This window comes from Rhipicephalus microplus, chromosome 10, assembly GCF_043290135.1.
Source record: "Rhipicephalus microplus isolate Deutch F79 chromosome 10, USDA_Rmic, whole genome shotgun sequence".
NCBI lineage: Eukaryota > Metazoa > Arthropoda > Arachnida > Ixodida > Ixodidae > Rhipicephalus > Rhipicephalus microplus.
The window spans coordinates 12,403,339-12,430,803 of record NC_134709.1 but is presented as its reverse complement, the minus strand read 5'-3'; the positions used below and the strand labels follow the sequence as shown (position 1 = coordinate 12,430,803).

General features: G+C 45.5%; 2 protein-coding genes across 2 annotated transcripts in view; one reads left to right on the top strand and one right to left on the bottom strand.

Annotated features, from left to right (window-relative positions):
* LOC119180563 (A disintegrin and metalloproteinase with thrombospondin motifs 18) overlaps positions 1–21,287 on the top strand; it is a 151,840-nt gene extending 130,553 nt beyond the window's left edge. Inside the window, exons 9-25 of the mRNA XM_037431664.2 lie at positions 507–559; positions 1,583–1,688; positions 1,808–2,111; positions 4,965–5,066; positions 5,538–5,725; positions 7,853–7,919; positions 11,122–11,242; positions 11,976–12,127; positions 12,367–12,581; positions 14,871–14,925; positions 15,288–15,399; positions 15,596–15,750; positions 15,881–15,914; positions 16,068–16,295; positions 17,575–17,701; positions 18,618–18,880; positions 21,050–21,287. Coding sequence (XP_037287561.2) covers positions 507–559; positions 1,583–1,688; positions 1,808–2,111; positions 4,965–5,066; positions 5,538–5,725; positions 7,853–7,919; positions 11,122–11,242; positions 11,976–12,127; positions 12,367–12,581; positions 14,871–14,925; positions 15,288–15,399; positions 15,596–15,750; positions 15,881–15,914; positions 16,068–16,295; positions 17,575–17,701; positions 18,618–18,852 — 2,254 coding nt within the window. The 3' untranslated portion in view covers positions 18,853–18,880; positions 21,050–21,287. The remainder of the gene's footprint in view (positions 1–506; positions 560–1,582; positions 1,689–1,807; positions 2,112–4,964; positions 5,067–5,537; positions 5,726–7,852; positions 7,920–11,121; positions 11,243–11,975; positions 12,128–12,366; positions 12,582–14,870; positions 14,926–15,287; positions 15,400–15,595; positions 15,751–15,880; positions 15,915–16,067; positions 16,296–17,574; positions 17,702–18,617; positions 18,881–21,049) is intronic.
* Positions 21,288–25,809: 4,522 nt separating this feature from the next.
* Positions 25,810–27,465, bottom strand: part of Zir (dedicator of cytokinesis) — a 53,734-nt gene continuing 52,078 nt past the window's right edge. The window contains exons 40-41 of the mRNA XM_075875058.1: positions 26,904–27,044; positions 25,810–25,905 (exon numbers count right to left, since the gene is read on the bottom strand). Of these exons, the coding sequence (XP_075731173.1) occupies positions 25,863–25,905; positions 26,904–27,044 (184 nt within the window). The 3' untranslated portion in view covers positions 25,810–25,862. The remainder of the gene's footprint in view (positions 25,906–26,903; positions 27,045–27,465) is intronic.

Below are 27,465 nucleotides of genomic sequence, written 5' to 3'. Positions count from 1 at the left end.
ACGTCAAGGGCGACTTGACAGTTCAAACAGCCCATTGTTCCCGCGTCGGTTGTATTAGCACACGGTCGACATCTGTAATTCGCTCCTTCGGGCCCAAACATCCCCGCAGCTCTTTAGGTAACGTTATTACACATAACGTGCCACATCCTTTTGGCTATAACGTTAACTTGATTTCAAAACGTGCGCTTACTATTGCGCTACTTCCAAGGCGTTTTCAATATTAACTTCGAGCTTGAAGAACGTATACCGCCCTTGTATAGAAATTCATGCTACTGGGCTAGTTGGTTTAATGAAAGTTTCACGAGTTTTAAAGCTATACTTATGACATAAACTGAGAAACTCAAGTCCTACATTTACTAGATGCCACTCTTTTTCCTTTTAATTACTAAACTACTAATGAAAATATATGTAGCATCGTCAGTAAGCGGGTTTATGTGAAACTAGGAGACGTGATCCAACTGTATACAGCCGTCACACTAATTAGTTTGTCTCCTACTGGTTTTCAGGATCAACATGTTCGTCGTGGATGAGAAAGGACTGCGAAAACGACACGTTGTCGGTGAGACTTGTTTTTTTGTATCGGTGTATAAACTATGCCATGTTGACATCGCACGCGAAAACACGCGCAAGCAACTTGACTATACCAGCATTGTTGGCATTTTGGCAATGCTGACCATTGCAGCGACGGTCACACTTGTAATATTGCTGAGGCAAACATTCGTTTTAGCTGGTTCTTTCTACTGAAGTTGAACAGAGCATGGGTAAAAGAAACGGCAGTGTAAGATAACGTATCAGTTCTGCCGCAGTGGCAAAGCAATGAATGCGTAGCAACACATTGGAATGTTATACGGAGTAAGGCTAGCAGCTAACTTCATTAGCAAACAATCTGGCGTAACTTTACAAAACGCTGGCGTATTTCCAGGGAGCGAAGCGGTTGCCGTACTGTCGCCTCAACGCCAAGCAAGCTGTGAGAGCACTGGCCCATATGGAGCCGCCTACTGACATCGGTCGAAAAAACGCGAACTCGCGTTTTTCATAGAAATTCCGTCACTGTCCGAGCGACACAGCCCCTGCCTCACGCCCCACCTTGGTGCACCTTCACCTGTCGCAACTGGCCGTCGCGTTTTATCTCGGCTCAATCCGCGCCTGTCTGCAGCCTTCGCTTGCATATAGAACATTCAACACGCGAGGCAATGTTATCAATCTGAATTTTATAGGGAACATGACAGCGACACTGACAACAGAAATACGGCGTGTTCATATCGTTGCAATAGCAATAAAGAGACACTTTGAAAGTTGTAAGGGCCGTTCCACGCGCTTCCCGCACAGCCGCAACGCAAATGCCGGAACCCCTGCCGCACGCAAGCGGGGGACAAACAAGCCAATTGGAGACGCTGCGGAAGGTGAAAGAGCGTCTCCAATTGGCGTGCGTTAGGGGTCCCGGCACGTGCGTTGCGGCTGTGCGGGAAGCGCGTGGAACGGTCGTAAAGGCAGTACTGCGCGTACCCTTCACCTCTTCTTTGCACTTCCCGTTAATAAAAGTTCTTTTCCTGGTCTACGCTCGGTGCGTTCATGTTCGCAGGACTCGCTCCGGTGAGCGGAATGTGCAACTCTCTCAACAGCTGCACCATCAGCGAGGGAACCAGCTTCCAGAGCGTCTACGTTGCCAGTCACGAGATGGGACACAGGCAAGACCATAAATTCTTTACATAGGTGCTTTCGTAAGCGGGCGCTTTTAAAAGTACCGTTACACCCATAACCTACACGTGCGAGGATGTGAGCGTTGAAAGCGACACGGCCTTCGCAGCTTGGGCATGGAGCACGACGGCTCCCAGGACGGGAATCCGTGCGACGTGGACAACTACGTGATGTCTCCGACTCTGGGCGCCGGCAAGACCCGCTGGTCGTCCTGCTCTCGCCAGTACGTGACCAAGTTCCTGCGGCTGCCGGCCGCTTCGTGCGTCTTCCAGCGGGGAACCCGCGAGGTTGACGTCGACTTGCTGAAGGCGCGCAAGGCGCCTCTGCTGCCCGGGGAGATCTTCTCGGCCGACCGGCAGTGCGCGCTGCGCTTCGGGTCGGCCAGCCGCCGAACTAACCATCAACCGCTTCAGGCGAGTGTTCCTCACATCAATGTGCTCGGCTGCTGAGCCGAAGGATCGAATCCCGGCTGTGCCGGCAACTTCGATGGAGGCGTTATCATTGTGGCCCACGTGCTGCTTAGATCTAGGGCACACGTTAAAGAATCACAGCTCGTCGAAATTTCCAGAGCCCTCCACCACGATGTCTTTCAATCATATCGTGGTGTTTGGAAGTAAAATCTTAATTATTATAACAATTCATCGCAATGATTCACCATGATTCAGGAGACGGGTTCGAATCGACTGTAAACACGTGGGCTTCGGTTATGTAACCCTAGATTGGTGTAGATTTCGGGCAATTTCGGAACATATAGCGCGTGGAATTACGGAGAGCTGCTCTAGCTGATGCGCATTCATTTTACAAAAAGACAGAGCTAGCAAACATGGACGCAAGACGGACGTCAGGACGCCTATATACTAACAACTCAAGGTGTGCACAGCGGCGATAAAGAAGGAAGGCGCGAAAACTTATCTGCGCATGTCCATGCAATATGCGGACCTATCAATCTGGCACACGTGGGGGTCTACGTGAAAGACAACTGTTAAGGTGTTTGATTTCATCTTTGTGCAAATAAATCGACGGTTGGTTCGCGCCTGCGTTACTATACTATTATCTATAAGCCACGCCTCAATCATCAGACACGTTTGTTCATTCAATAGTATGCTGGTGCGAAACTGCGCATTCATCGAAAATTGGCGTGCACTTACATTCTCGACAATGTAAAGACAGATTAGAAGGGGAGCATCCGGTTAGCGGTCTTTTGTGTTCCAATAATCTCTGGTTAATGCAACGTTCCGTTTGTCCAACGTAATAGTGGTGAACATTTATTAAGAAAAAAAAAACGTAAGTTACCAGGGAGACCAGCCTCTGTGGGTCAGCCTCCCTGCAGTACTAGGTGAAGTCCGCAGTCAGGGACCCCATTGGTCGTGGCTGCTGTCCTGGCACGCTGGACCGCAAGGTCCTTATAAGTGAGGGCAGCTGAAAGAGGCCTTATGAACTACACTTGTACAGCAATCGATTAATTTATTGTTGTGTTTTACGATATATATCCAGTAAACGATGCGTTGCAAAAGCAAGCTCATAGGCAAAAATCCTCGCAAGGTATGATGATTGATTGATATGTGGGGTTTAAAGTCCCAAAACCACCATATGATTGAGAGACGCCGTAGTGGAGGGCTCTGAAAATTCCGACCACCTGGGGTTCTATAACGTGCACCCAAATCTGAGTACACGGGCCTACAACATTTCCGCCTCCATCGGAAATGCAGCCGCCACAGGCGGGATTTGATCCCGCGACCTGCGGGTCAAGAGCCGAGTACCTTAGCCACTAGACCACCGTGGCAGGGCCATGATAACCACGTACATACGTCTGCCGCACAGGGCCGTAAATAGGACGAGTTAAGGAGGGTTCGACACCCTCCGAAAAACCTTCGTGCTTCAACTTGTTGGGCGATGCTAAAGCATTTACACGGTTTCACGTCGACCACCACTTGCCAAAGTTAGCCGCTCTACGCATGAACACCTCCCTTAAAAAATCCCTTGGTACGGCCTTGCTTCCGCGGGGTGAAAAGCTGTTCGCAACAAGCGCACTCCATTACACTGTGTGCGAATGGCTATGACCGCGGCAAAATGCATATCACCCCGAAATTCGTACGAGGTGTTGATTGATTCATTTATTTGTGGGGTTTAACGTCCCGAAACCAACATATGATTATGAGAGACGCCGTACAGTGGAGGGCTCCGGAAATTTCGACCACCTGGGGTTCTTTAACGTGCCGTACGAGGTGTCATCGTATCACCGAGGTTTCACTGTATATATGATATTGTCACGTACCGGTAATGGGTTGCACGAAGCAGGCAGGAGCATACGTCGGAGCAGCGCCCAAAAGAAAAGCTTTATTTGAGCGAACTTGTGCTCTCGAAAAGAAAACTACGGAACCACACAGCAACTGACAGACCATCGAGCAGAAGCGTAGCCTCGCAACTGACTGCGATCGTTCTAGGCCACACCAAAGGCGGCTCGCATCCTCCTCGCCCTCGCGCATATCGGTCATCGGGCTTGAGATCTGCGCCTGCGCAGGACTGATTGCGATGCGCGCCGTCTATCTCGAAACGCCACACTACACAAAAACGCTCGATATAGCAGTGCAGGCACGCAGCTGCCGAAGATAAGCGGCCCGTGGCATCACGCATGGCAATGATTGCATGAGCTGCCAGAGCCATTTTTTCATACTAGCAGCGACCGTTTACAGCGCTTATCGAGCTCAGTTCCTCGACGCACATGGCGCCGAATGCAGTACTTACGCATGGACCAGCCGATTTGTCGAAAACGTCCTGATGTATGTACGGACATGGATATTTCTCAAGAGAACTGCGGCGAAGTCTGGCAGAATATTGCCTCAGCCGCAGCTTGCTCTCAGAATTCAATAGGCAAATAAACACGCACAAAAAATAGCGCGGAGTTCACAACATGCCAAAACCTCACGCGACAAATAGAGCGGTATTCACTGCAGTTCATGTTATCTTTCCAATGATCTGTAGGACCCGGTGGAGGTAGTCCCGACGGAGAAGGAACAGGGCGAGGCGAAGGGTTGGGGACCTCCGTCGTCCGCCAACAGTGGCGGCCGCAGGAGGAACCCCAGGGAAGGGGTTGGGTTCCGTCTTTGCTTTTAGTTCAGTGCGGGCCGTTTCTATTCTTAGCATTTCGTGCACACTATGCCCTCATACAATGAAGGGAATCATGACGCCCCTTCCAATCGAGGTTCCTTGTACACGTTAAATTTTCCGCCTCTTTAAAGTAATGAAATTATTATTGCTTCTCGCAGGACATCTGCCGAATGCTGCGGTGTGAGATGAACCGTGGCATCACGCCAGTCTCGTTCGCAGCCCACCCTGCTCTCGAAGGAACGCCCTGTGCTGAAAACATGGTAACATATACACAACGTTTACTGTACTAAACTTCGCGCTATACTCGATTCAATTAAATCTATGCCTCCATAGCCAAAAAGATTGCGGTAAAACCTATCTCGCGAGTCTGACCCGTCAAGCTATAATATACAGTGTCGTCCTTTATGAAAGGGAACACGCGAGCGCGTCATCTGCGCTCTGTGGCGTCTACCTGCAGCACCATCAACCGACATGCAGCTAAAGAAAGCACGTCGGTTTTTGGCGCCATCTATTGGCGAACAAAATAACGAGTCGTGGCCGTTGGACAAGCGCTGCTAGATAACGATCCCCCTCCGATCTGGCAACAGGCGGTGCCGCCAAAAACGGACGGGCTTTCTTCAGCTGTCAATGGATGTAGCTGTAGGCAGCCGCTGCAGAGCGTAGGCCACGCGCTCGCGTGTTCTCTTTCATAAATGACAGCGCACATGGTGCCGTGCTTGGCACTCATTCAGTGGTGCAGGGGTGGCTACTGCGTGGCTCGCCGGGACGAGTTGGAAAGGCGTCGGTCGCGGGACCCTCCCGTGGACGGCGGCTGGGGACCCTGGTCGTCCTTCGGAACCTGCCGATCAGACTGCGTCGCCAGGGGAGACTACGCCTACGTCGGCGTCAAGGTGTCTCGAAGACGATGCGACAGGCCCAGGTATACCTTTAATAAGACAGCATTACGAGGGGAAAAGTAGGGGAAAAAAATCATAGTATATCAACGGAGTGAATGATGATTGGTGAGGCGAAGCGTTCGTCAGTCCGTCCGTGCTTTCGTCCACCCATTCGTTCTTGCTTCCGTCCGTGCGTCCGTCCGTCCGCCCCTCTCTCTGTCTGTGCGTCCGACAGTCCGTCCGTCTATCTGTATGTCCGTCTTCAAGTGAACATTCGAAGTACAGTCATCTCACATCGTTTCATCATGTATTCATCATATACAAGTGCCGCAACACAGCGGGCATTCTAAGGACCGCCTTTTTGGGTATGTGCCACCGGTGGCTACATACACCATCGTAAAATGGACAGACCCACACCCTAAGAAGCTTCGCCCCTAAAATAAGTGGTTTGTGTGAAGCAAGCCATTTGCGCGTGGCTAGCCTATTGCGTTCTCTCGAATAAAACTAGCGCTTTTGTTTTGTAAAGGTAATTACAGATAATTAGGCGCGATCAGACATTTCCCTCTTATTTGCTGTTAAATCGACGGAATATTCGTTTTTTTCTCACCTGCGCTCGTGATTCACCAACCGCGACAGATTCTTCTACAAACGTGTTCCTCCACAACCTCATTCAACTAATGGCGGAATTCGGTCCCCTAATGTCCCTCCAGCCACTTTGAGAACCCGACTAACATTGTGTCCCAATCCGAAAATGTCTATTCTCATAAAATGGACCGATTTTAGAAAAGCTAGCACTGGTGTACATCATCATGCGTTGTCTTCAGCAATATATTGCACTCGCAACGTGACTAGAAAGCTGTCCGTAGATTGGCGTTACAATATTTCGCGAAAAAAACGCTCGTTGGAGGTAGCTTTTTCGCAATAAGAACCTTTGTGAGGTGAAGCCCACTTTAGGCAGGTATATACTTACGAGCTTGCGTCATCGGGATGTCGAGTATCACGCCAGCGCTACGTGAGCATGATTCAATGCCAAGGAAATCAGACATGCTCAAGATTGATCACGCGTACAACGTCTACTTACCGAAAGGTACGTGCGGCAAATGAGCACACATTGGGCAGATAAGCCTACCATACGAGAGTAACACGGGCATGTTAACATGAAAGCAGTATCCACGAGCTGTTGGAGGCGAAAATGAGAACCCTTTAGCATATCTATAGAGTATGAAAATGTTCGAACTAAGCTGAAGGCATGCAGTGGCAACTTCGCAAAAGGTGATCCCTAGGCAGTACTAAGCTGCGTTTGTGACGTGAGGCTGTCGGTGTACTCGATGCTGAAATGGTGTAATGAACTCGCCATTTCTTTTCTTTCCCTATATGTTAATTGTCCAAAAAGAACTTTCTGTCGCGCATTTACTGCCACAGTCTTACTATCACTAATTTCATTTCAATCGTTTCGACCGGCTTCGGCGAAGCCATTCAGCGCACTTACAGCACAGCGCAGGTCAACGTAGTGCTGATTCGAGGGAACTGGGGAAGTAGACAAAATTTCGGTTTTCTTTCGGGAGGGGTGGATGAGGGGGTGGAATTTTCTTGAAATGGTCATCTTTCTTTCTGTATGCCATAGAGAAGAAAATTTTCGGGGGGGGGGGGGCAAGATACGGGTTTGGTGTGCCGCCCCCTGGCTACGCTACGGTAAGAACAACGGTGTATTCATTGTGAATACATTGTTTTATTTTACGCGTCCGAGCTACTGTTATTCTACTTGAAAAGTGCCCATTGAAAGCGCTCGTTTCGTGTAGCACGCAAAACATATTCAATAATCAGACTCTCATGTTCCCCTCACGATATAATTAAAGTAACGAACAATCAGACAATACAGGTGGTTATTGACACTTAAGTTCAGTGCTCTTGTTATGTTTTCAAGACCGCGGTCCACACATTTTACCCGTTAAACGAAACGAAACCTGTTGTGCACATTTACATATAGAGACAGTGCGGCATGGAACGAGCTTTGCTCGATTTGATGCGACAGAACCACTCACGGAACGCTTACCGTATCGTAGTACCCACTATTTGCTTCTTCTTTTGTATGTGGTTGCTTGTAACCCGCAGACGTCCGTTCACCTCACCGTCTATTAATCTATTAATCCACATAACGCGTTCGTTTGCAGCCCAGAGAACGGAGGCCGCTTCTGCGAGGGTTCCGACAAGAGAGTGCAGATATGTGACGCAACGCAGGTGAGCCGACCACCTTTCTTTAATTTTTCCCGTGTTTTAGGTGATCTGGTACGGTCGAGATTGCTATAACAAACGCCTCCGAGATAGTAAAACTTGCGCAGACTCTACCATGGCCACCGAGATTAGCCGGAGGAAAGAGAGGCTGTTGGAAAGAGAGGCTTTACGGCTCTGCTTAGGACTTCCAAAGTATACTTCAAATGCAGTGTTATACCTTGAAGCACGAATACCAACCTTATTATGTCGCTTTAACATTCTTACTGTGCAGACCTTTTTACGACTATATGAAGCACCGTTTAACCCTGAACAAATTATTTTTATTTCTAATCCTGACCTATTCTTCTCCGTGCATTGGCCCAGATTTACCAAACCACAAATAGTATTTGTTCAATCGTTACTTGAGCCCCTAAATGTACACGTTCGTGATCTGATTCCTTTAACTGAGCAACAAAATTCTCCAGAAATTGTTTACCATGATATCTTCCCAACTCACGCAAAGCTATTACCTACAGGCATTTTAAATGGTTTATTGCAGGACCATTTAAGTACTATGCCAACAAATGTCATTATAGCAACGGACGCATCTCAATCACATGAAAAATCAGGCGTTGGAATATATTGCCCCGTACTTGATTGGTCATTTTCACTTCGCTTACCGGACTTTCTTCCTGTCTTTCTGGCTGAATTCATGGCAATAATGTTAGCTTTGCGAAAGGTAAATATTTCCATTCCAGTTGTAGCAGTCATAACTGATTCATTATCAGTGTGCTCTTCTCTGTCCGCATCTGGTCACTCACCTATAGTGAAACTTTTTAAATCGTTGATCCCCTGTCATCTCCGAAGTATTCATTTAATCTGGACACCAGGGCACAAAGGTTTGTTGTTAAACGAAATAGCTGATTCTCTCGCGAAGGCATCCCTTTCGACACCAATTATTCCTATTTTCCCCCATACAGTATACATTACGGTGGCGCGATTTCGCACACTTAAAATCAGGCAAAATTTATCTGACCCTGCACTGACGGCTTCTCCAGAGTACAAACACTTGTTATTTCCCTGGCGCAGTGAACTGACTAAATCAAGGATGATGGAAGTTGTCATCACGAAATTTCGTTGCCGCGTTACCTCCCTCAATTTTTACTTGCATAGATCAGGCATATTGAATTCCCCTATGTGCATTTACTGTAATCAAGAGGAAACGATCAGTCATTTTTTATTACATTGTCGCCGTTTCGATTTATTCAGGCAAAGCATACTAGCACCACCTCTTCAAAGACTGGGCTTGCAACTATCACAGCCTGATCTTCTTTCATTTGGAGCGTCTACACTGGGTTTCAGCCACAGGGATGTTTTATTCGCCGTTCAAGAATACATCACTGCGACTAAACGATTTTCTTGCTAAATTGCTGTCTCAAAATTTTTCTTATTTTTTTTTCTGCAAACTTGATATCGGTATTTCAAATCAAAATTAAGTTACAAAAAAAATTGTAGGAATGACACAATGCTGAAAGTTTAGGGCAAATTCACCTTAAAATCGGCCAATCCCCTTCTTTGGGTACGAGCCATTTCTACAGGGAAACAACAACAACAACAACAACAGCCGGAGGAACGGCGCGCCGTCAGCTCATCTCGGACGCCACGACTCTACCACGGCGTTTTGCGACTTTCCCGCAAGGGGGAGGACGCATACGCCATAGCATCATTAAAAGACTGACTGTAGTTTGAAATGCGAATATTAAACGCGCAGAGCATATCCCCATGGTCAGTTACAATCTAAGAACATATTTACGTACCGCGCACAGCCGTCGCTGACCCACCCGAATATATCTTGCATAAATTCTCCGTGCAATTGCTTTAGTGTACCGCCGTTTTCGCGGCTCTTCCGCGGCAGTCATCGTCGCAGCTGCGATCGGAACGTGTGTCATTACGGGGAAGGCGTCACTGATTGCGTCTTCGGTAGAGGCATCATTGATACACACTGCAGCACCCTCTGTATACAGTTTCATTTTGCTGAAGGCGTTGTATTGTTGCGTAATGCGTAATGAATCAACGTTACCTTCAAACACAGCGTCAAATGAACATAGGTTTGCGCTATCGACGCCAGGTTCAGGACAGCTATGGGGAAGCCGCGATAACAAAATTGACATGCACCCAACAGAAAGTCAGCCGGGCGGCTTTGCGACGAACCTTCGCCCCTCCTTGAAACGAAACCACGAAATGCGTACCACAGAATGCAGAGCTATATTCCGGGCAGTACTTGCATATCTCTGGAGTGTTCATGTTAAAGGTCTTCTAGAACGTCTTTTAGGTGCAAATCAGTCCTTTGATTAGCCTGTGTAACGCTGTCCCTCCGTACGAGCGCGCCGCAATTGTATGGGCGATGCCAAGTAGGTCACGCCGCTGCTGCACGTTGACATCACGCTCCACTCGCAGCGCGCAGTGACTTCACTCTCTCTCGCCTGCCGCACACTTGCCGCAGCTGCCGCCTCGTCCATTCACCCGCAACACTTGCCGCTACCGCCACTCGCTATATACACCGCCGATTCGTCGGTTCACGCGCAATAAACTTGACGCACACCTAACGTACGCGTTGAAACATGTTTGTACGTGTCACCTAGGGGCTGGGGGGGGGGGGGGGGGTATTTTATCTGAACACTTTAAAGAGCCCCTAAATCACTCCAAGCTCAAAGACGGAAGAGTAGGTCATTTTCGCCTTCAATACCCTTCCTAAAGACGCCATCTCCTCTTCGCGTCTTCTTGCTTCATAAAACACGTGGACAATGTCAGCACTACACGTCCAGCCTATCAGAATTTGACACTTTTTGGCTACAGGCTGTTATCATCGCTTGCGCAGTCGAAAACGCACAAAGTGCAATCGGATGAGTTATGCGAGACAAAGCATGGCGAAAAAGGCCAGAAGGCAATTCACGAGGATATATATATATATATATATATATATATATATATATATATATATATATATATATATATATATATATATATATATATATTAACCAATCGAGAACTTACTTCCTCGCTAAGTTACATGAACAGACTGCTGGCATCACGAATAGAGCCGAAAAGACGTCAGACGCTGAGAATAATGCGCTCGTTCTTTGTATTTTTGGCGGTTGTTTATGGGCCCATACAACCAGTGACGATCATTTAACTGAATACCGTCATTTGTTCCAATCACTCCAAACAGTTGTGCACGACATCGAAGAACCAGCGGTTGTTGGACGAGTTCGTTCTCGGCATCTGCCGCCAGGCGGCGGCGCGAGACAAGAGCATCGAGCCGTACGGCACGCAGTTCCCCAGCAGAGACTGTGAGTGCACGCTCTTTCCCTGGAAGCCTTACGAGTGAAGCGTTCGCGACGTCGCGTGAATGTGCCGGATTAGCGGAAGAACGAGGTATAATGAACAGAGATGATGATGAACAACAAAGGCCCACCTGTATGCAGTTCGCGGATGAAATAAACTCACGTGCACTGTATGCGCTTCTCTTTTCGGGACTGATCAGTACTTGTCGAATGTACCTTGAAACTTCCTTTTTTGTTCTGTATCGGTGTCCATATTTGTCGAAGTCTGTATATGCTACGTTTCTTACATTATTTTTTGTTATTACTAATATGTGAGAAGCAGTAGCCGTCTCCATATGCATTTTTCTTTAATTCACAGCTAAAACTGCTACTTGGACGAGTTGCAAAAAAACGGAACACTTAAGACACATACACCACTGTGTGTGTGTGTCTCTTCTTAAGTGTTCCGTCTTTTTGCGCTGGCAAATGTTTTATTCTCATTTCCAATGAAGAAAGAAGGTAGGAGTTTTCCGCTTTTACACTGGAGTTCCATTATGTGGTCTCGCGACATAATGCTTGCCCTTTTTTTTTTTTCGGTGCTTTCCCCGAGCTCAAAGGACATGCTTAACCTGTCGCATCAGTGCTTGTCAGCTAATCAGGTTGCAGAGCAGTGATACCCGTACGAGCTCATCCGGAGGTCGCGTATATTTATACCCCCTTCGTGCGCCTAACTGAACGCGGCCGCCGACCTGACACGCAGACACGCACTCGTGCTACGTGTGGTGCCGCAAACGTGGAGGCGGATACATGACCCACGGGTGGCGCATCCCCGACGGCACGCCCTGCTGGAGCCTGAGCCAGAGAAGGCAGGCCAGGAACACCAACCGCTACTGCGTCGACGGAGAGTGCCAGGTATGTGCTGCACTAAATTCCGATTGGGTTCTTCCTGAAAGACATCAAAGGCATTTTCACTTTCTTTAAGCCATGACTGAACTTTTACTTTAATCTCTTTCTCAGCATCATAGTCCCTTGTGCGTGGGCATGCCCATGAGAAGCAATGTCTCCCCCTTCACCTTGCACGATTGCACATCTATGACGCGCAATGATGGCATCCTCGTTGCCACGCGGGTTACAGGCATGCGTATTTGCAGGCGTTCGACTGCTACGGCCGCAGCACGGAGGACGACTCGTCCGAGGCGTCGTGCCCCGTCCGCCAGTCGCCCCTGATGGCGGCATCCGCGTCGGCGAGCCCCCGCGGTGTGGTCCCCTCCGGTTGGGGACCGTGGCACGCAGTCAGCGAGTGCCGACACTCCTGCCTCGCAGGCGGCTCGGGATTCCAGCTCGTCGCTCGAGAGTGCAACGCCATGTGAGTAGTCACTATCCAAGCATCATTTCGTCATCGCATGCAGTTGTTCTCCAGGCTTCAGTCCCGGGGAAGCAATGTAGGGCGCTAAGAATGTCACCATTTTGTAAGCGCTGATTGGTTCACTGATAGCTGCTATGCACGGTAGTATGGAAAATTTTTTTTTCGAGAGGGGGGTAGGGGCAACTCGTTGGTCAGAAGTGGGGGCAGGCAAATGGTCATTTTGCGTTATGTATGAATGGCTAAAAAAGTTTTCGGGGGTTGGGCGGCGCGGGCCCGGAATGCCACACTCTGGCTATACGCCGCTGCTGCTACGCCCTCTGTGTGTTGGGTCATAAGGCCAATATGGTGCAACAGAGCAACTTACGATAGTAGGTCTCTCGGTAGGGCTGATAAGTCGGCCCGGCGGAGTCAATCAAATAATATTGACGCTAATACTGTCATACTTCGTGGTCGAAGGGGACATAATAACAGTAGCACGGATGATTGAGCTAGATGGTATTGGTTCATCTTTTACCTGAATAAGGGCGCGCACTCAGACAAGTACACTAGAACAGGAACAGGTGCTCTTGGTCTGTCCAATTTTCTGTTCTAGTGTCCTTGTCTGAGTGTGCGCCCTTATTCAGGTAAAAGGACATAATAAGCCTGGAACAATAACAGGAGCACTGCTTGGTCTTACCGTATGGGGCGTAGCAAACGAAATATATATTAGCGTAAGCAGCGACGAAGAGACGAAGATATCCGTAAAAGCAACAATAAGATGGACATATAGGCCGCAATAATACCCAAGGTTTTACGTGCCAAACGCACTATGATTATGAGACACGCCGTTAGAGGAAGGCTCCAGAAATCCCAATCATTTGTTGTTCTTTAAAAAAGGCCCTGCACTTTTCGAAGTAACCATCGAATGGCTTCTGCGAACAAGTTTACTGCCTCGCGAATCGACCACCGCAAAAATCTTCAGAATCCGTCAAGTACATGCGGAGTTAGCGAGATTTGTCGCACACTGTAATTGCTTTCGCTCTTCTACTGCCCTGACGAGAGCGCTGGGAGCTTAGCAAGAAGGGGACAAAAAAGTTACGTCACGCATGCGTCATGGCCTTGAGCACTGAATCCTCAAACGCGTGGCTTACTTTCAGTGTGAGCGCGAGCGGACACGTGGCGGCCTCTTGCGGCGGCTTTCGCAATTATGCAGCGCACAATGTACAAATTAGTCAATGGCAGTGAATTGGGATATGTGGCGCGGTCGTCTAGGCCGACGCCTCCTCTACAAAGATGACTGGAGTGGCGCACGCTTTCCCGGTGAGACGGGAGGTTGCTCATGGTTTGATGCTTTATGCGCGAGAAGCGTTCGCAGCTGACACTACCACTTCCGTTGGTTTTATAATTACCGCCATCACAGAAAACACGGCCACTTCGGCAAGCACTGCCACCAGGACGTCAATAGACATTGCTTTAACCTCGCAGGCTGAAATGTTTGAAGTGGCCATCGCAGCAGGCGCTTACAGCCTGTTTGGTGGAGCGAAGGAGAGAACAAGAGAGGGCTGGGAACCAGCTCTTCCGCTTATGTTGCAGGCATTTAGTCTAGAAGGCACTGTTTGGGCATATTGCATCTTTTATAGAAAGAAAAAACAATATTTGGCTGACTTCGAAAATCGTTTGGAAATTATAGGCTGCGTGCTGCACTACCTTTGGTTTACACAACTTCTGTCAAGCCCCCCTTGTTCCACCCATGTGGCCGTGTAAAGTATTTTCAAATAAACAAATAAATAACATCTGGCTTGCATGCTTTCAGTAGGCCCGACCACCAATTGGCAGCATTTTATGGCCATACTGAAAAAGTGTTGCAGGGCCCTTTTAATGCACAGTGACATTGCACAGCACTCAGACACGTGGTATTTTGCCTCCATCAAAATTCGACCGCCACGGCTGGTACCGGACATGCAACCTTTGGATCAGCAGCCAAGCACCGTGGTCATTATTCCATTCAGACGAAGTATTAAGAATTATTAATAAAGAATGCTGAAATGGAACTAGTGACTAGGTCAGGTAACATGCATGTATAATGCAAAATATATCACCTTCAATGTGGTAACACTCCTGTAAGTTCATAAATGATGATTGAACAATAGAACACAGCAAAGCAAGCTCGTAGAGAAAACGCACACAGCAAAATATTTACAAAGTCGATTCGCGGGTAAGCAGTAATCATCGGACGTGCTCCCCAGTCACTGGTTAACATGGCACTCGGTGATCCGACGCCATCTTGACAATGTTGATATCCCGTTTCAGATCGCGGTGCTCCGGGAAGAAGGAAACGTACAAGCTCTGCGATTCCACACGGAAGGTGAGCTCAATAGACAGTGATTATGTATTCTCTATATTCATGGCAAAATTGGTATGTGCACACCTTCAAGACATCAAAACGAAGCTTTGTTGGTACCAGGTACTTTTAACTGATTGCAGGCTGAAAACAAATGTCTCAAAACAAAGCTTTGAAGCAAAAAACACGGCCATGGGCGTAACTCGAAAGTAGACCTGGAATTCTGCAAGGTGACATGCGATGACAGGTGGCCAATGTGCTTCCGATGCATTCACCTTTCAGATTGCAGTTTCGACTTTATTTATTGAATGTAACAGTTCAGTTCAGGTGCGTCTTTGCTGACACCCCATTATCCTGCAAAAAGACCACACACCTCTTCCTTGCAGTGTCGGGGTATGGTTACACCAGACCAGTATGCCACCAAGGTGTGCGAGAAATACCGGAGGAAATACTCCAGCCTACTCAGTGGACGAGGAAGGCAGCTACCACTGCAGACGGGTGAGGCACACATGTATTTTGAAAGCAATTAAAGGAACATGAAGCAAGTGGCATTGACAACAGAATAATCGAAAGCAAGCTGCTCGATAAGTGGGCACCAGAGACGCCTGCAGTCTTTCAAAGAAAAAGCATAATGACTGCGACGACACCCATGCACCTGCTCTAAAATGGTGCACACCTAAATGTGTGGTTGCAGGAAATCCACATGTATCCTGTGTGGTGGCGTGCCAGGACCGCGTGTGGAAGGACACTCACTACCAGATGGACGTGTTCGAAGAAGGACGCTTCCCATTCGGCACCGATTGCAGTGGAGGACGAGGAAGGGCCTTCTGCGTTTCTGGACGATGCCAGGTATATGCAGTTCTGATACATGCATACACCCATACGCACAGTCACCATTCTAGCTGTAGCCATGACCGCAAGGTTAGTATCAACAGCATAACATGCCCTGTTTTTCTTTCTCTGTCTCTTTTTAATCCAGAAATTCACAAGTGAAGGAACTCCTCTCGATGAAGGTGAGTTTTTGGCACAGCACTCCATTCCGAAGAATACAATAGAGCAAAAAATGAAAATGGCAATTGATGAAATAGCACATGCTTTTATGTTATGTAATTTTCTGGTGTATTGTAATTCCTATGACAAAATTCAGTGTCTCGCTGATCGTGCAGAAAGTGTGACACCCCGGGCCCTGCAAAGAAAGCGTCGACGCCGAAGAATCAAGCGCCACGTGCCTACGTTCCGCAACCTAACGACAAATGTCACTGTCGAAGAAGGCGATGTCCGATGGACAGCTGAACGCCAGGCGCGGCTGACGCTCCCCAACACGAATCAAACTTTGGAGGCTTGGCATTCATGGAATGTTCACATGTCTGACTGCTCACTGCCCTGTGGTGGAGGTATGCATACACGATGCAGGCAGTTTACTGTTCCTCAATGTTGCTTGTGGCTTGTGCTTCAGAAAAGTCAGTAAAGAAAATCCTTCAAAACACCACACAATCAAGCGATTGACATAACGCCATATCGAGGAGAAAAAATGACTGGCACTCAATAAAATTAAATTTTATGTTTCGAGGTGTAGACAGGTCCTCTGCGGTTTCCCTGAACAAAACTGTCAGAATTTTGTGTAAGCTAAGCCTGTCATAGAAAGTCTACTGCGAACGAAACTGGCATATCATCATCTGTAAATATCGGTATTTTCTTGGAACCCATATTTTCCACAACTGTAATTAGATATTACTATTTGTTCACTCTGTTCTTTGAGAATTCTGCAATACTGATGTCTATGTTGTGGTGTCAGACTTTGCTGATTTACTAAGTAAGCTTCATAGTTTACAGTTGCAAGGTTAGCTGTAAACTCTGATTTAACACTTCTTCATTTTGCGATTTCCATTTGTGTTTCTCTGCGTAACATCCTGGAGGATTGATTTTAAGAAGTGCTCTCTGTCAATGCAATTTGCTTTTGAGATATAGAAAATACATGAACATAAACAGCTGGAAGAGGGGAGAGGACCTATATTGTTCAATTCCCTTCCCTATCGGCTATGCAAATGTTCTTATTGTCACGTTACAACGTAACTGTAACCTGTAGATAATGGCACACAAGGATGTCAAACTGATTCGAACAACGGCATTACGACTTTATCGTTTTTCTCTGCACGTGCATCTTCGTCCTCTTCAGAACAGCGGCACATACAAGCCTGCCAGCATCTATGAAAATAATACTTTCAGAACTTGTACTAGTGGCATTATAATCCTTATATGCATATGAGGTACAATACTCACAGATTGAAATGGGACAATTTAGCACTAACATACTTTCATTTCCACCATCTTCATTAGGGAAATAGCAGCGTAATTTCGATTCGTATGTGTAAATCAGAGCCGTTATCTTTGGACCACATTCGTCGCAGCATCATGTGGTCATCCCAAGCAATTGCACATACCAATCGTTATGCTAAAAAAATGATATCTCATTTGAATCCATGAGTGCTGTACATGATAAACATGAGATGATATCGCATGAATGTAATTCAGGAAAGTATATCCTGTTTTTGTAATGTGTATAACATGTTAAAATATGCATTTAAGGTGATGCATTCTAGGGTTTGGCTTTCTCATATTTTTTTATTATTAAATGTATATTTTAACAGCATGGTGCGCATCTCTTTTAAACAGGCACACACAACGTGACTGTCCAGTGCGGTGTGTCGAGGAAGTACCCGAATGGCAGTTGCGATCAGGGCCAGAGACTCCCACTCAAGACGGGCCCCCTCGCTTGTAACACTGAGCCCTGCACTGGAAGGTTGGTTAATGGAGCTTGCCTTTCTCCATCACCGTTCACATTTGGCTGTCTTCAATGTTTTGTGCAGCTAAAAGCACTCAGATTTTGTCCACGGATTTACTTCACTTACAGCAGACAATTGTTCATGAGACAGTTCAAAACAAAGCTCACATGAGCAATCTAGTGTAACACCTACAGAAATGACTGTCAATATGCGAAATCAATGTAATATACTGATGGCGTTCAACATCCAGAAGAAACACCTGGACTGTAAAAGACGTGGAAGTGGGGTACTCTACATTTTGGTAACTTTCTTCATCCCAACGTCAACATATGTGCACTTCTGCACTTTGCCCTATACAAAATGTGGCTGCCAATGCTGGTAATTCGGCCAGTGAACTGAATACACAAAGCAAAAACCAATATGATGACACACACTTAAATGTTTTGGACAAAAGAAATAGTTATGTTCGTCCTTTTTTTCTAATGTTCACTGTCTCGCATGTTTTCTAGGACGAACCTTTTTATCATTATGCACTAGAGTGCAACAATTAGGGTACAGAGTTAAAAAGAGTGCACACGTGTATTGTTGCAGCTTGTGAGCAATGCTAAGAAATCAATATGGGTTGCAAAGAAAATAAGGTGTGACATCTCATCGTTTATGCAAAAAGTCACATTTCTACAACTGAAAACTCTTTGAAGGTTGTGCGCTCAAATCTCACCGACACAAAGGTAATCTTTCGTCCACTTTAATTCATTCCAACTGTGGGTACAATTAGTACTACACTACAGTTAAAAACAAGTAAATGTCTGCTATGTTTTCCTTGGCTTAATTCTGCATGATTAATTTATTAGTAACTGAAACCTCTAAATGCTCATGTTTGTCTGATGAAATTAACACAAACAAGAGTGACTGCACAATTCATACTTTCTGCAGGTGGCACACAGAACCATGGGGCGCCTGCGTACGCGGCACCCTACAGAGCCGCCTAGTAGTGTGCGTGGAGCCTCTGGCGCCATCATCTTTGTTCTCGCTAGTCCCCAACGGCCGCTGCCCACCTCCCCGCCCGACGCGACTCAGGAAGTGCGCACTCCCGTCGGCAGAAAAAACCGCATCAATGCCTCAAGCAACTGTCGCTTTGTCGTCACGGCTACTGTCCGGCTTTTCGTGACGTCTGCTAGACATCTTTTGTTGTACAGGTGCGGACAAGGTTGTTTGTGAAGCATTGTGTCCAGAGTCATTCTGTCGTATTAAGTGATGGTGCTTTCTTTTGCACATTACTTTGACCACATTACTCAGACCTCATTATAAAAAGTCACACCTGCCACGAAAATAATTTGTTATATCCAAAAACTCGTTATAAACATATATCTGTAGCACTGTATCTATTACAGAGCAATTTTCACTTCATTATAACCAATAATTCGTTATACCCAGGTTTGTTATATGGAGGTCTGAGAGTATATCACCCATTTGTGCATTGGTAAAACACTGATTTTCAAGCTACCGGGTGTTTATCAGTGTACGCTTCCTGGTGTTCATTGCAGTTCCTACTCATGCACTCTCTGTAACATGTAAACGAATGAACGAAAATTCAGACATTTTACCACGAATATGTGTACTGGAGTTCCGAGTAAAACATTATCCTTTCATCACAAGCAGAACACAGCATGTCCATGTTTGCAGTTACAGTAAACAATTTAACATCCCTCAGAGTGACAAAAGTGTTTTCGAAATCGATCCACATTTTTCACTTATGTAGCATTAACAAATGCAACTTCCATAAAGGTTTACTAAAAGGCTGCAGTTTTGGAAAAATAAACTCAGAGGATGCAAAAAAAAAATGAGAGAAAGCGTTGAATAGCAACTGCACATTTAACAGTTTTAGTGGATTTTGATTGTATTGTTATCGTACATGTTTGTGCTAACAAAAGTACCGAATTTTTAAAGGGCCAGTAAACAACACCGGGGTCCAAAAATTTTAACGAAGAGAAACGTGCACTTTTGCTATGACATACTGCCGCAAGAATTTCGCGCATACGTGCTATAATAAGGAAGCTGCAGAGTTTAGAACTTCCGTTTCAGCCGGTTTCAAATTTTTGCAAGGGCGCTCGCCTCCCCTCACCACAAAGAAGTAGCCCATTGTCGTGACTCTGCCCACTTCGGCAACACGACACGACGTCCGTGATATGACACCAGTTCGCAACCAACGACCAAGCAGGGCTTCCTCTGGCGCGAACAGGAAGTGCGAGCGAAGAGCACCTTTCTCTTTGCGGTAAAGTAGTGAGACGCCTCTTTATCTAGGAGGCTTTCGTCCTGGCAGTACTGCTTCTCTCAGAGTCTCGAGCACTACAGAACTGCAGAGGACGGCACAGGAAAATGAAAATGCGGACTGCGCGGCTGAAACTGCATCCCTGCAGGGCCAAGGCGCCGTTTCGTAGGGCAAATAACCAATCGACGAGTTCAGTGGTGTGTAACGTTGTTCATGGTCAAGCTTTCATTAGACCGCGCGTACAAGGGGAATTGGTTAGGCGAGAGAAACAAGCGTGGGATTGTTTTTCGAAATGGACGGTCTGCGCAACAGGCAAAAGTGATCATCGCAGTCCACTGTACAAATCGGCGAGCTCGTTTGGAGGGTTTAAAAAAAGTCGGACCCTGTTTACTGGCCCTTTATAAGAAGTATTCAAGACGTGCGAGATGAATGTAAGACAAAAGCAGCAAGCAGCACCAAAAAAATCGTGTGATTTTAGCCTATACATACCCACTTAGGATGCTTTTCAAAGCAACTGTTTTCTTTGCCTATGAAGCACAACACTACTCGTGTTTCCTAAAACATTAGACGCCGATAGAGAGAGAACTGAGTTTATTTTTTGGTAATTTCCAACTAATACACCGGAGACAAGTTTGTAGAGAGATAGAACAGGTGGTGTAAAACATCCAGGTTAGTAAGAGCGAACTAATTATAATTAGTTGGCAAGAGTGGTTAAACCACGCTTCATATACATGATGAAACGCACCTGATAACGCAAGGTTGCAGGTGAATGGAGGCAGGGCTGGTCTGTTGTGGACACCTCAGTGATTTTCCGAATTTATACAATTACAGCAGACCCTCGATAAAAGGAAATATTTTAAATGGGACTGCCGTTAAGGTGGAACAAATGCATGCAACGTGACTGGTTTTGCACTTGATTTCTGCACCTGCGTTCGTTTCTCGGTAAACGGAGTTTCTGTTACATGGAACATCCTTTCCTGATCCCTTCAAGTTTCATTTAACGGGAGTATGTTGTGTTATGATTGGTTTATTAATGTTTAAGAACAGACACCCACTTCAACATATTCATGCTGCAACTTTCATGCCTTTCTCGCAGGAATACCAGCTGCGGTATTTTAGGAAACAGTTCACGCGCTGGGCTGCTGTGCAGCCCGCCACCAAGTGGCCTCCTCCAGAAGACGTCTGCTCGCCGCTGCCGTTTGCAAAGCCTCGCCACGGACGTTCATTTCGCCTGCACGTTATAACTTATTTGTTATGCATTGTCTTAGTGCTGTCACTTAATAAAATACATTGCCATGTTCGAGGTTTCTCCTGTTGAGGAGCGTCAGAATTAATTCTGCATACGTCAATAGGCTGATTGTCTTCCCGATGGCAATGTGGCATTGCAGTCTCCCAAAGATAGCGCAAGTGCGTCCGGTGACTCAATCTGTTGCTTTTGGTATGTGCTATTCGTAGCGCTGATGCACAACCTTCTGAGAAGCTGCACAGCCTACAATGTAGAAAATTATGTATGTGCAGAAAACATTGCGCTTGGGGATCTGCAGTCACTCATTTGCACTTCCGGTTCAGCAGAATAAAATGGTACCAATGCGCCAAGTCGAGCAGTGGCAATGCATGTTGATACCAAAGTTCGAATATTGTTTGTTTGCTTGTTTTTTCCATGCCAACAATTGGTTGGCATACACAACACCAATCATCAACGTGAAATCATTGCCTTTGTCGGAGCAATCGTAGCTTCATCTGGTTCTGTCCTTTTTCTACACATATCTAACACGTCTAAGCTTCAGTTCTCAGTTTGTGTAATTATGCACAAATAATTCGCACCTAAAAATGCAGCATTTGAAAAAGTGACGCATCATGCAGCAAAGCTAGTGCATAGCTGCTCCTTCAACTTGCATTTGCGATCAAACATTTTTGTGTAAGTCAGAATTTTAAAAAATATATACCAATACGTAACCGTGAGCATGATGCTTCCACTAAAGTTACCAAACCATCAAATAGTGCTTTGCACAGATTGTCATTGCTACATGCGTGAAGGAACTGCTCGCCTAAACATTTCATCAAACTCGCAGATGTTGGTGGATCTGGATATCAAGTCGCATGAAAGGAAAAATTCCGTTCACTTATTCATTTGGGTATGATGTACAAACAGGGAATGTGTCACTGTACACACACCTAGACACAAAATTCCGTAGTACATGATACAGTAAAATCTCGATAATTCGAACTCGAACAAGCCTAAAAATTTGTTAGAAACAAAAGTTCGGATTGATGAAAGCTAAATGAACAAAGGGTTCACCATGCAGTGGCGCATGTGCGTTGAGCTAACACACGAGAGGGGAGCTTCAGAAGACTTACATTTATTCACAAATCACAGGACATCCGTCATTATTTGAAGTAATCGGTGATGTGCCTCTGCACACATTTGCCTTGTAGCGAATCAATCAATTTCGCACGCAGTTTGCAAAGCATTTTAACTTCGGCTTCAGCGTTCTCCTGGCAAGAGAAGTAGCGCATGGCTAAGTCCAGCGCCAACACTCTCTAAAGACGAAGGCAACGACTGCGCCTCTGCTGCTACCCTCTGCATCACAGCCAGAGCTTGGCCAGCACATGACGAGAAAAGAGAAGCAGATCGGCATTTGAGAAAGAACCAACACTCCACGACAGCTTTTTTTTTTTTTTTTTTTTTTTTTTTGCTCTCTTCGCGCACGGTGTTGAAAGGACAAGGGTTTCTACGTTACGTGGCAGGGACGGGAAAGGGGAAGCATGGCACCGGTGCGTCGCAGATCAGCGAGCCAACACTACGCAACAGCTTTCTTTTTTTTTATTGCGATAGCAATTATATGGACACTCCCAGCTAGGTTTTGCCGCCAGTGTCGGCATCGACGTGGGTGTTGGCATCGATGTCATTCACCGTATATGTATACGTATCTATATATATGAAAACGTAAGAAAAAAATCCAGAAAAAAACACTCCGGCGCGTGGAATCGAACATGGGATATCTGCGTCGTAAAAGCGAGGCATTAACTACTGAGCCACCTCGGAGCACATCCATCATCGTTCAAACGGCAAGCTACTTATATCTACTACTTACCGCTGCTCACGAGAATATAGGGGGGGGGGGAATGGTGTTTTCAGCATTACCGGCTAGATGGCGCAATGAGCGCGCATCGCCTTATCGCAAGGCGGGACCCGCTTTAATCTCCTGCACGTACTTTCCCCACTTAGAGAAGGGGAGCAACGCTCCCTCACGCACACTTATCTCGCGTCAGCGAGTCGTATGCCTTGGCTGACCTCGGGCTTAACCTGGAACAATTCTGCTGTAGTTACCGCGTGCACAAAGGTCACTGCAATCATTGCAGTCTCCGATTGTGAAAAGTGTGTGCTTTTCAGACACAGCAAAGTAACAAATGAGACGCTTGTTCGCGTGCATTCGTACCCGTGAGTACGTTTTGTGCGTCATTTGTGCGTGAGGAACGCGAGGCATGTTTCGATCTGCTTTCCATTCTGCGCATGACCTTTAAATTTGTTACTATCGCGTTCATTGCTTCGCCTTTCCAGCAAAGCTGTGACTTTTCCCCTCTCTCTCTCTTCATGCATGGAAAGGAGAAGGGTCTCTACATGGCAGGGTTAGAAAAGGGAGAAACATGACACAGGTGCGTCACAGATCAGCGTTTGAGGGAGAGCAAACATTCCGCCGCAGCCTTTTCTTTCCTTTTCTTCTTTTCCTTCTTCGCGCGCAGCGTTGAGGTGTCGGAGGTGCTGTCGCTGGATTGGGCGTGGTACTGAGAGAATTTTCGGAGCGCGGTATGTTCGAATTAACCGTCGCAAGTGCTTGCGCATTCCAATTACAGGGCGTTTCTGCCCATTAGAATACACATAGCTTTCACGGGACCACAGCACGAGTTTGAATTAACCGAAGTTCAAATTAAGTGTGTTCTAATTATTGAGATTCGACTGTATATGGTGTTTCTAATGGCAGCTACAGCCTGCCTTCAACATGGTTATTTGCTGAGGTATTTTATAATCTTTTTTTCTGCATGCTTAGTAATCAATACAGGTTGTTTCTTGATATATTAACACCACGATCACTCTATAATCCTAACCATGTTATGTTGAAAAGGCTCCTACAAAAAGAAACAACAAAGAAGGGTGGCAATCTCTTCAATTAAAATATCACAAATACATTAGACTCATTAAACAGAACCTGAGAGGACCAGGAAATTATGTTCTGTTTACCAAAAGTACCATTACTGAGAAATGAACTGGGGTTCTAAATTCAAGTACAAAACCAAACTTATTTGAGGCAGTTGTTCCATTTAAGGAGTAGTTTTAAGAGATTTTTGTTTACTGATAGAGTATTGTAACAGCACATCTACAGTAAGCAGCATTGTGATATAAATTGCATGTGTGTAACAGGCCTGAATAGTTTACAGACTATTGGGTAGCTGTGTAGTGATGGGCCACATTTTGCAGGTGCTAAAAACACAGATAATTCTTGTTATAGTAGAAGTACCTTTTTTATGGTGCAGTTAATATTATTCTCCCTCGAGGACCAAAAGTTAATGGGCCACAGCACCCCGGAAACTTTCCCTGTTCTTTGCACCTACAGTCACATACTCGTTGGAACTTCTATGCTTATTCGGATACCATGGCCCACAAACTTTCGACACCCTGAATGACCACCAAAACTAAGATGTACAACAGCTACTGCTTTCAATTACCGAAGGTGTCGACGGTCTAAAATGGCAACTGTGTTCCGTGTTATACATGCAAGCCTCTAAAAAAATTGATGTGACTAGGCGCAAACCTCCGTAGTGGCTATAACGGGCCTCTGGCCTGGTGTTCACCTGTTTCATGTGCAGAGGGCATTAAAACAAATCATTTCTTTCTGTTTTTTTATTACTTTGCCATAAAATTCATGAACACAGTGAAGCAAACACTTTCAAGACAGAAGTGTGTGTGTGTGTATATATATATATATGTACACTGAGTCTCAATAAAAAAATGAAAGCCTAAGCCGGTCAAACATGAACACATTGTTCTCATAAATGGTAAACTTAAATATAAGCCAAATCAGGACTAAATGCAGTGTCTTCGAGCACGTCACAGAGTACTGAGCGTCAAAGCTTAAAGCTGAAATGCCACTGCTTTAGGTCAAAGTGGACGAAGCAACACAATCTAACGTGTAAATGGCTTGGTCCTCTTGTTAGCACTGTTTCCAAGCACCCGCAGTTAAGTCAGTCAGTACCCGCAGTTCGGTTAATGTAGACCGCAGAAGTTTTGTAAATGAACTAGCGTTCCTGAAGCATTACAAATTTAACTACGGCAGTGCTTTTTCACTTCTTGCAGTTGATTTCCTTAAGTAGTCCACCTAGTGGTCCCAAACAAAGCTGAACAATGTGAAACGCAGACAGTGAAGGACAGACACCACTACAAACAAAAGATGAGCAATAAAATAACCTGGCCGACTTAAAATTTGGCATTTCGGCGTGACTGCCTACATTCTATGTAAATGAGAGGACCATGACACAAGTAACTTGTTCACTGAAATTAAAATACTATCTGCACACCATAGGACATCATTTGGTTGTGCCAGAGATCACAGGGAATACTGTCCAATCACAGTAATCATACTGCTGCTTGCATGCATAAATAATACAACATTCCACAAGGCACACACTTGACCGTACAGTTGAATGTGCTCCGTAAAGTAGACATGCGACAAGAGCTCACGTTTTACACAAGAAGCTACTCTGAAAGATAACCCTTACCTTGGGCTATTCAAATGCAACGCTTTTGTGTCTGCAATGACTTTGGATAAATGTTCGCAATGAACAAAATAAAAGCTAGGCTTGTACTACTCCCATGCGTTACTTCCTTGCAGGAGCGCCAACCCCACGGCGCTTCAGGGCTCTTGCAACGGTTGGCGCATTAAGTTTCCTTTTGCCCTGAAACAGCAACAATTTTTTTTTTCGTTTATAATGAAATTTCACACTTACAGAACTATGCACACAGCAGGCATGCTAATTTTGAATGCAGTAGTGCTATATTCACAAGCACCTACAGAAAAAATTGGCGAGTCAGGGCCAGACTATGCAGACACAAAGCTTGAACAAACATGATGAAAAACGTAGATAGGCAACAATAAAGCTATGCTTCGGCACATGAAATACAGAGGAATATGCTTAACGGCAGGAACATCAAACCAGAGAAAAGCAAGAAAGCAGCTATTCCAATAGAAAACAGCTGCTGTAACTAACGGAAATGAAATATCAATACAAGGTAAATACAAATGCTCATACTACTGTGATTAAAATAATACATATACATTTTAGATAGCAGAAACTTATATCACACATTTAGTGCACACAAAAAGATTACACTTAGCAGTTATGAACACCAGAAAATGTACATTAGTTTGTACTCATGTTGTGTCAGAATGCTGGATCTTCTGTCACGAATATTTTCATGATATTGTGACGCAGACCAAAAGAGGCCGACATTGTGTAGCAAATGGTGCTGCTCGTAAATAGACTAGAGCAAGACATGCACTTGCGCCAGTTGTGTTAACTAATGGTAGCTGTGAAAATAACAAAAAGCCAGCTATTTTGGCATGACACAATGACTCTTCTGTACCAAATTGAAACTGGTACACAAAAATGAGTAATGAGTACTGTATTAAGAAATTATTTGCTGAACTCGGGTGCTTTTCAGTACATATTCTAAGGTTTTGAATGTTTGGACATTCATTTTACACAAACTAAAAAACGAGAAAAAAAAAAGCCAAGCCAGCACACATTACTTGAATGCAGAATAAAAATGTTGCAGTCTTTAGCATATACTACTTGCACATGCATGCTAACTAGGCAAAGATAGTAATTGAAAAAAAGAAGGAAGTATCAAATTAAGGAAAAGCGATGTTTAAAGAATGAATACTATTACATACCAAAATGGAGAAACACTGTTGTTACGTATCATGGGCTGTAACCGTTCACTGAAACGATTGTAGTTGCGCTCCAGTTCCTTCTGGTAGTCTCGCTGGTCAGGTCCAATCAAGGTCCTGTTTTTCCTTAGTGCCTCAAAGCACCTGAAAGTTAAGAACACATCATCCCTCCAGATCTTGTGCAGTACAGTATTTCCCAAAAATGTTCTGGTAGACCTAATACGTGACTCATAATATACTCATGCATTACAAGGGCGCACCACCAGCACAATGGTAACAATAATAATATTATATACTCATACATTACAAGGTCCCACCACCAGCACAAGGGTAATAATAATATCTGAAATTTTATGCGGGAAAACCACATTATTAGGCTTGTGCAAATAGTAAATTTTATGTTCAAAGTGAATAGTGATTTTGGTCAAATAATTTCGAATTGAATTCGAATAGTATATATATATAGCATACTATAGTATAAAATGGGAATATTTGTCATGGCCTGACTAACCTGCACAATATATTTTTATTAAATTGAAACAAGGCCTGTAAAAGTGTTTTTTTT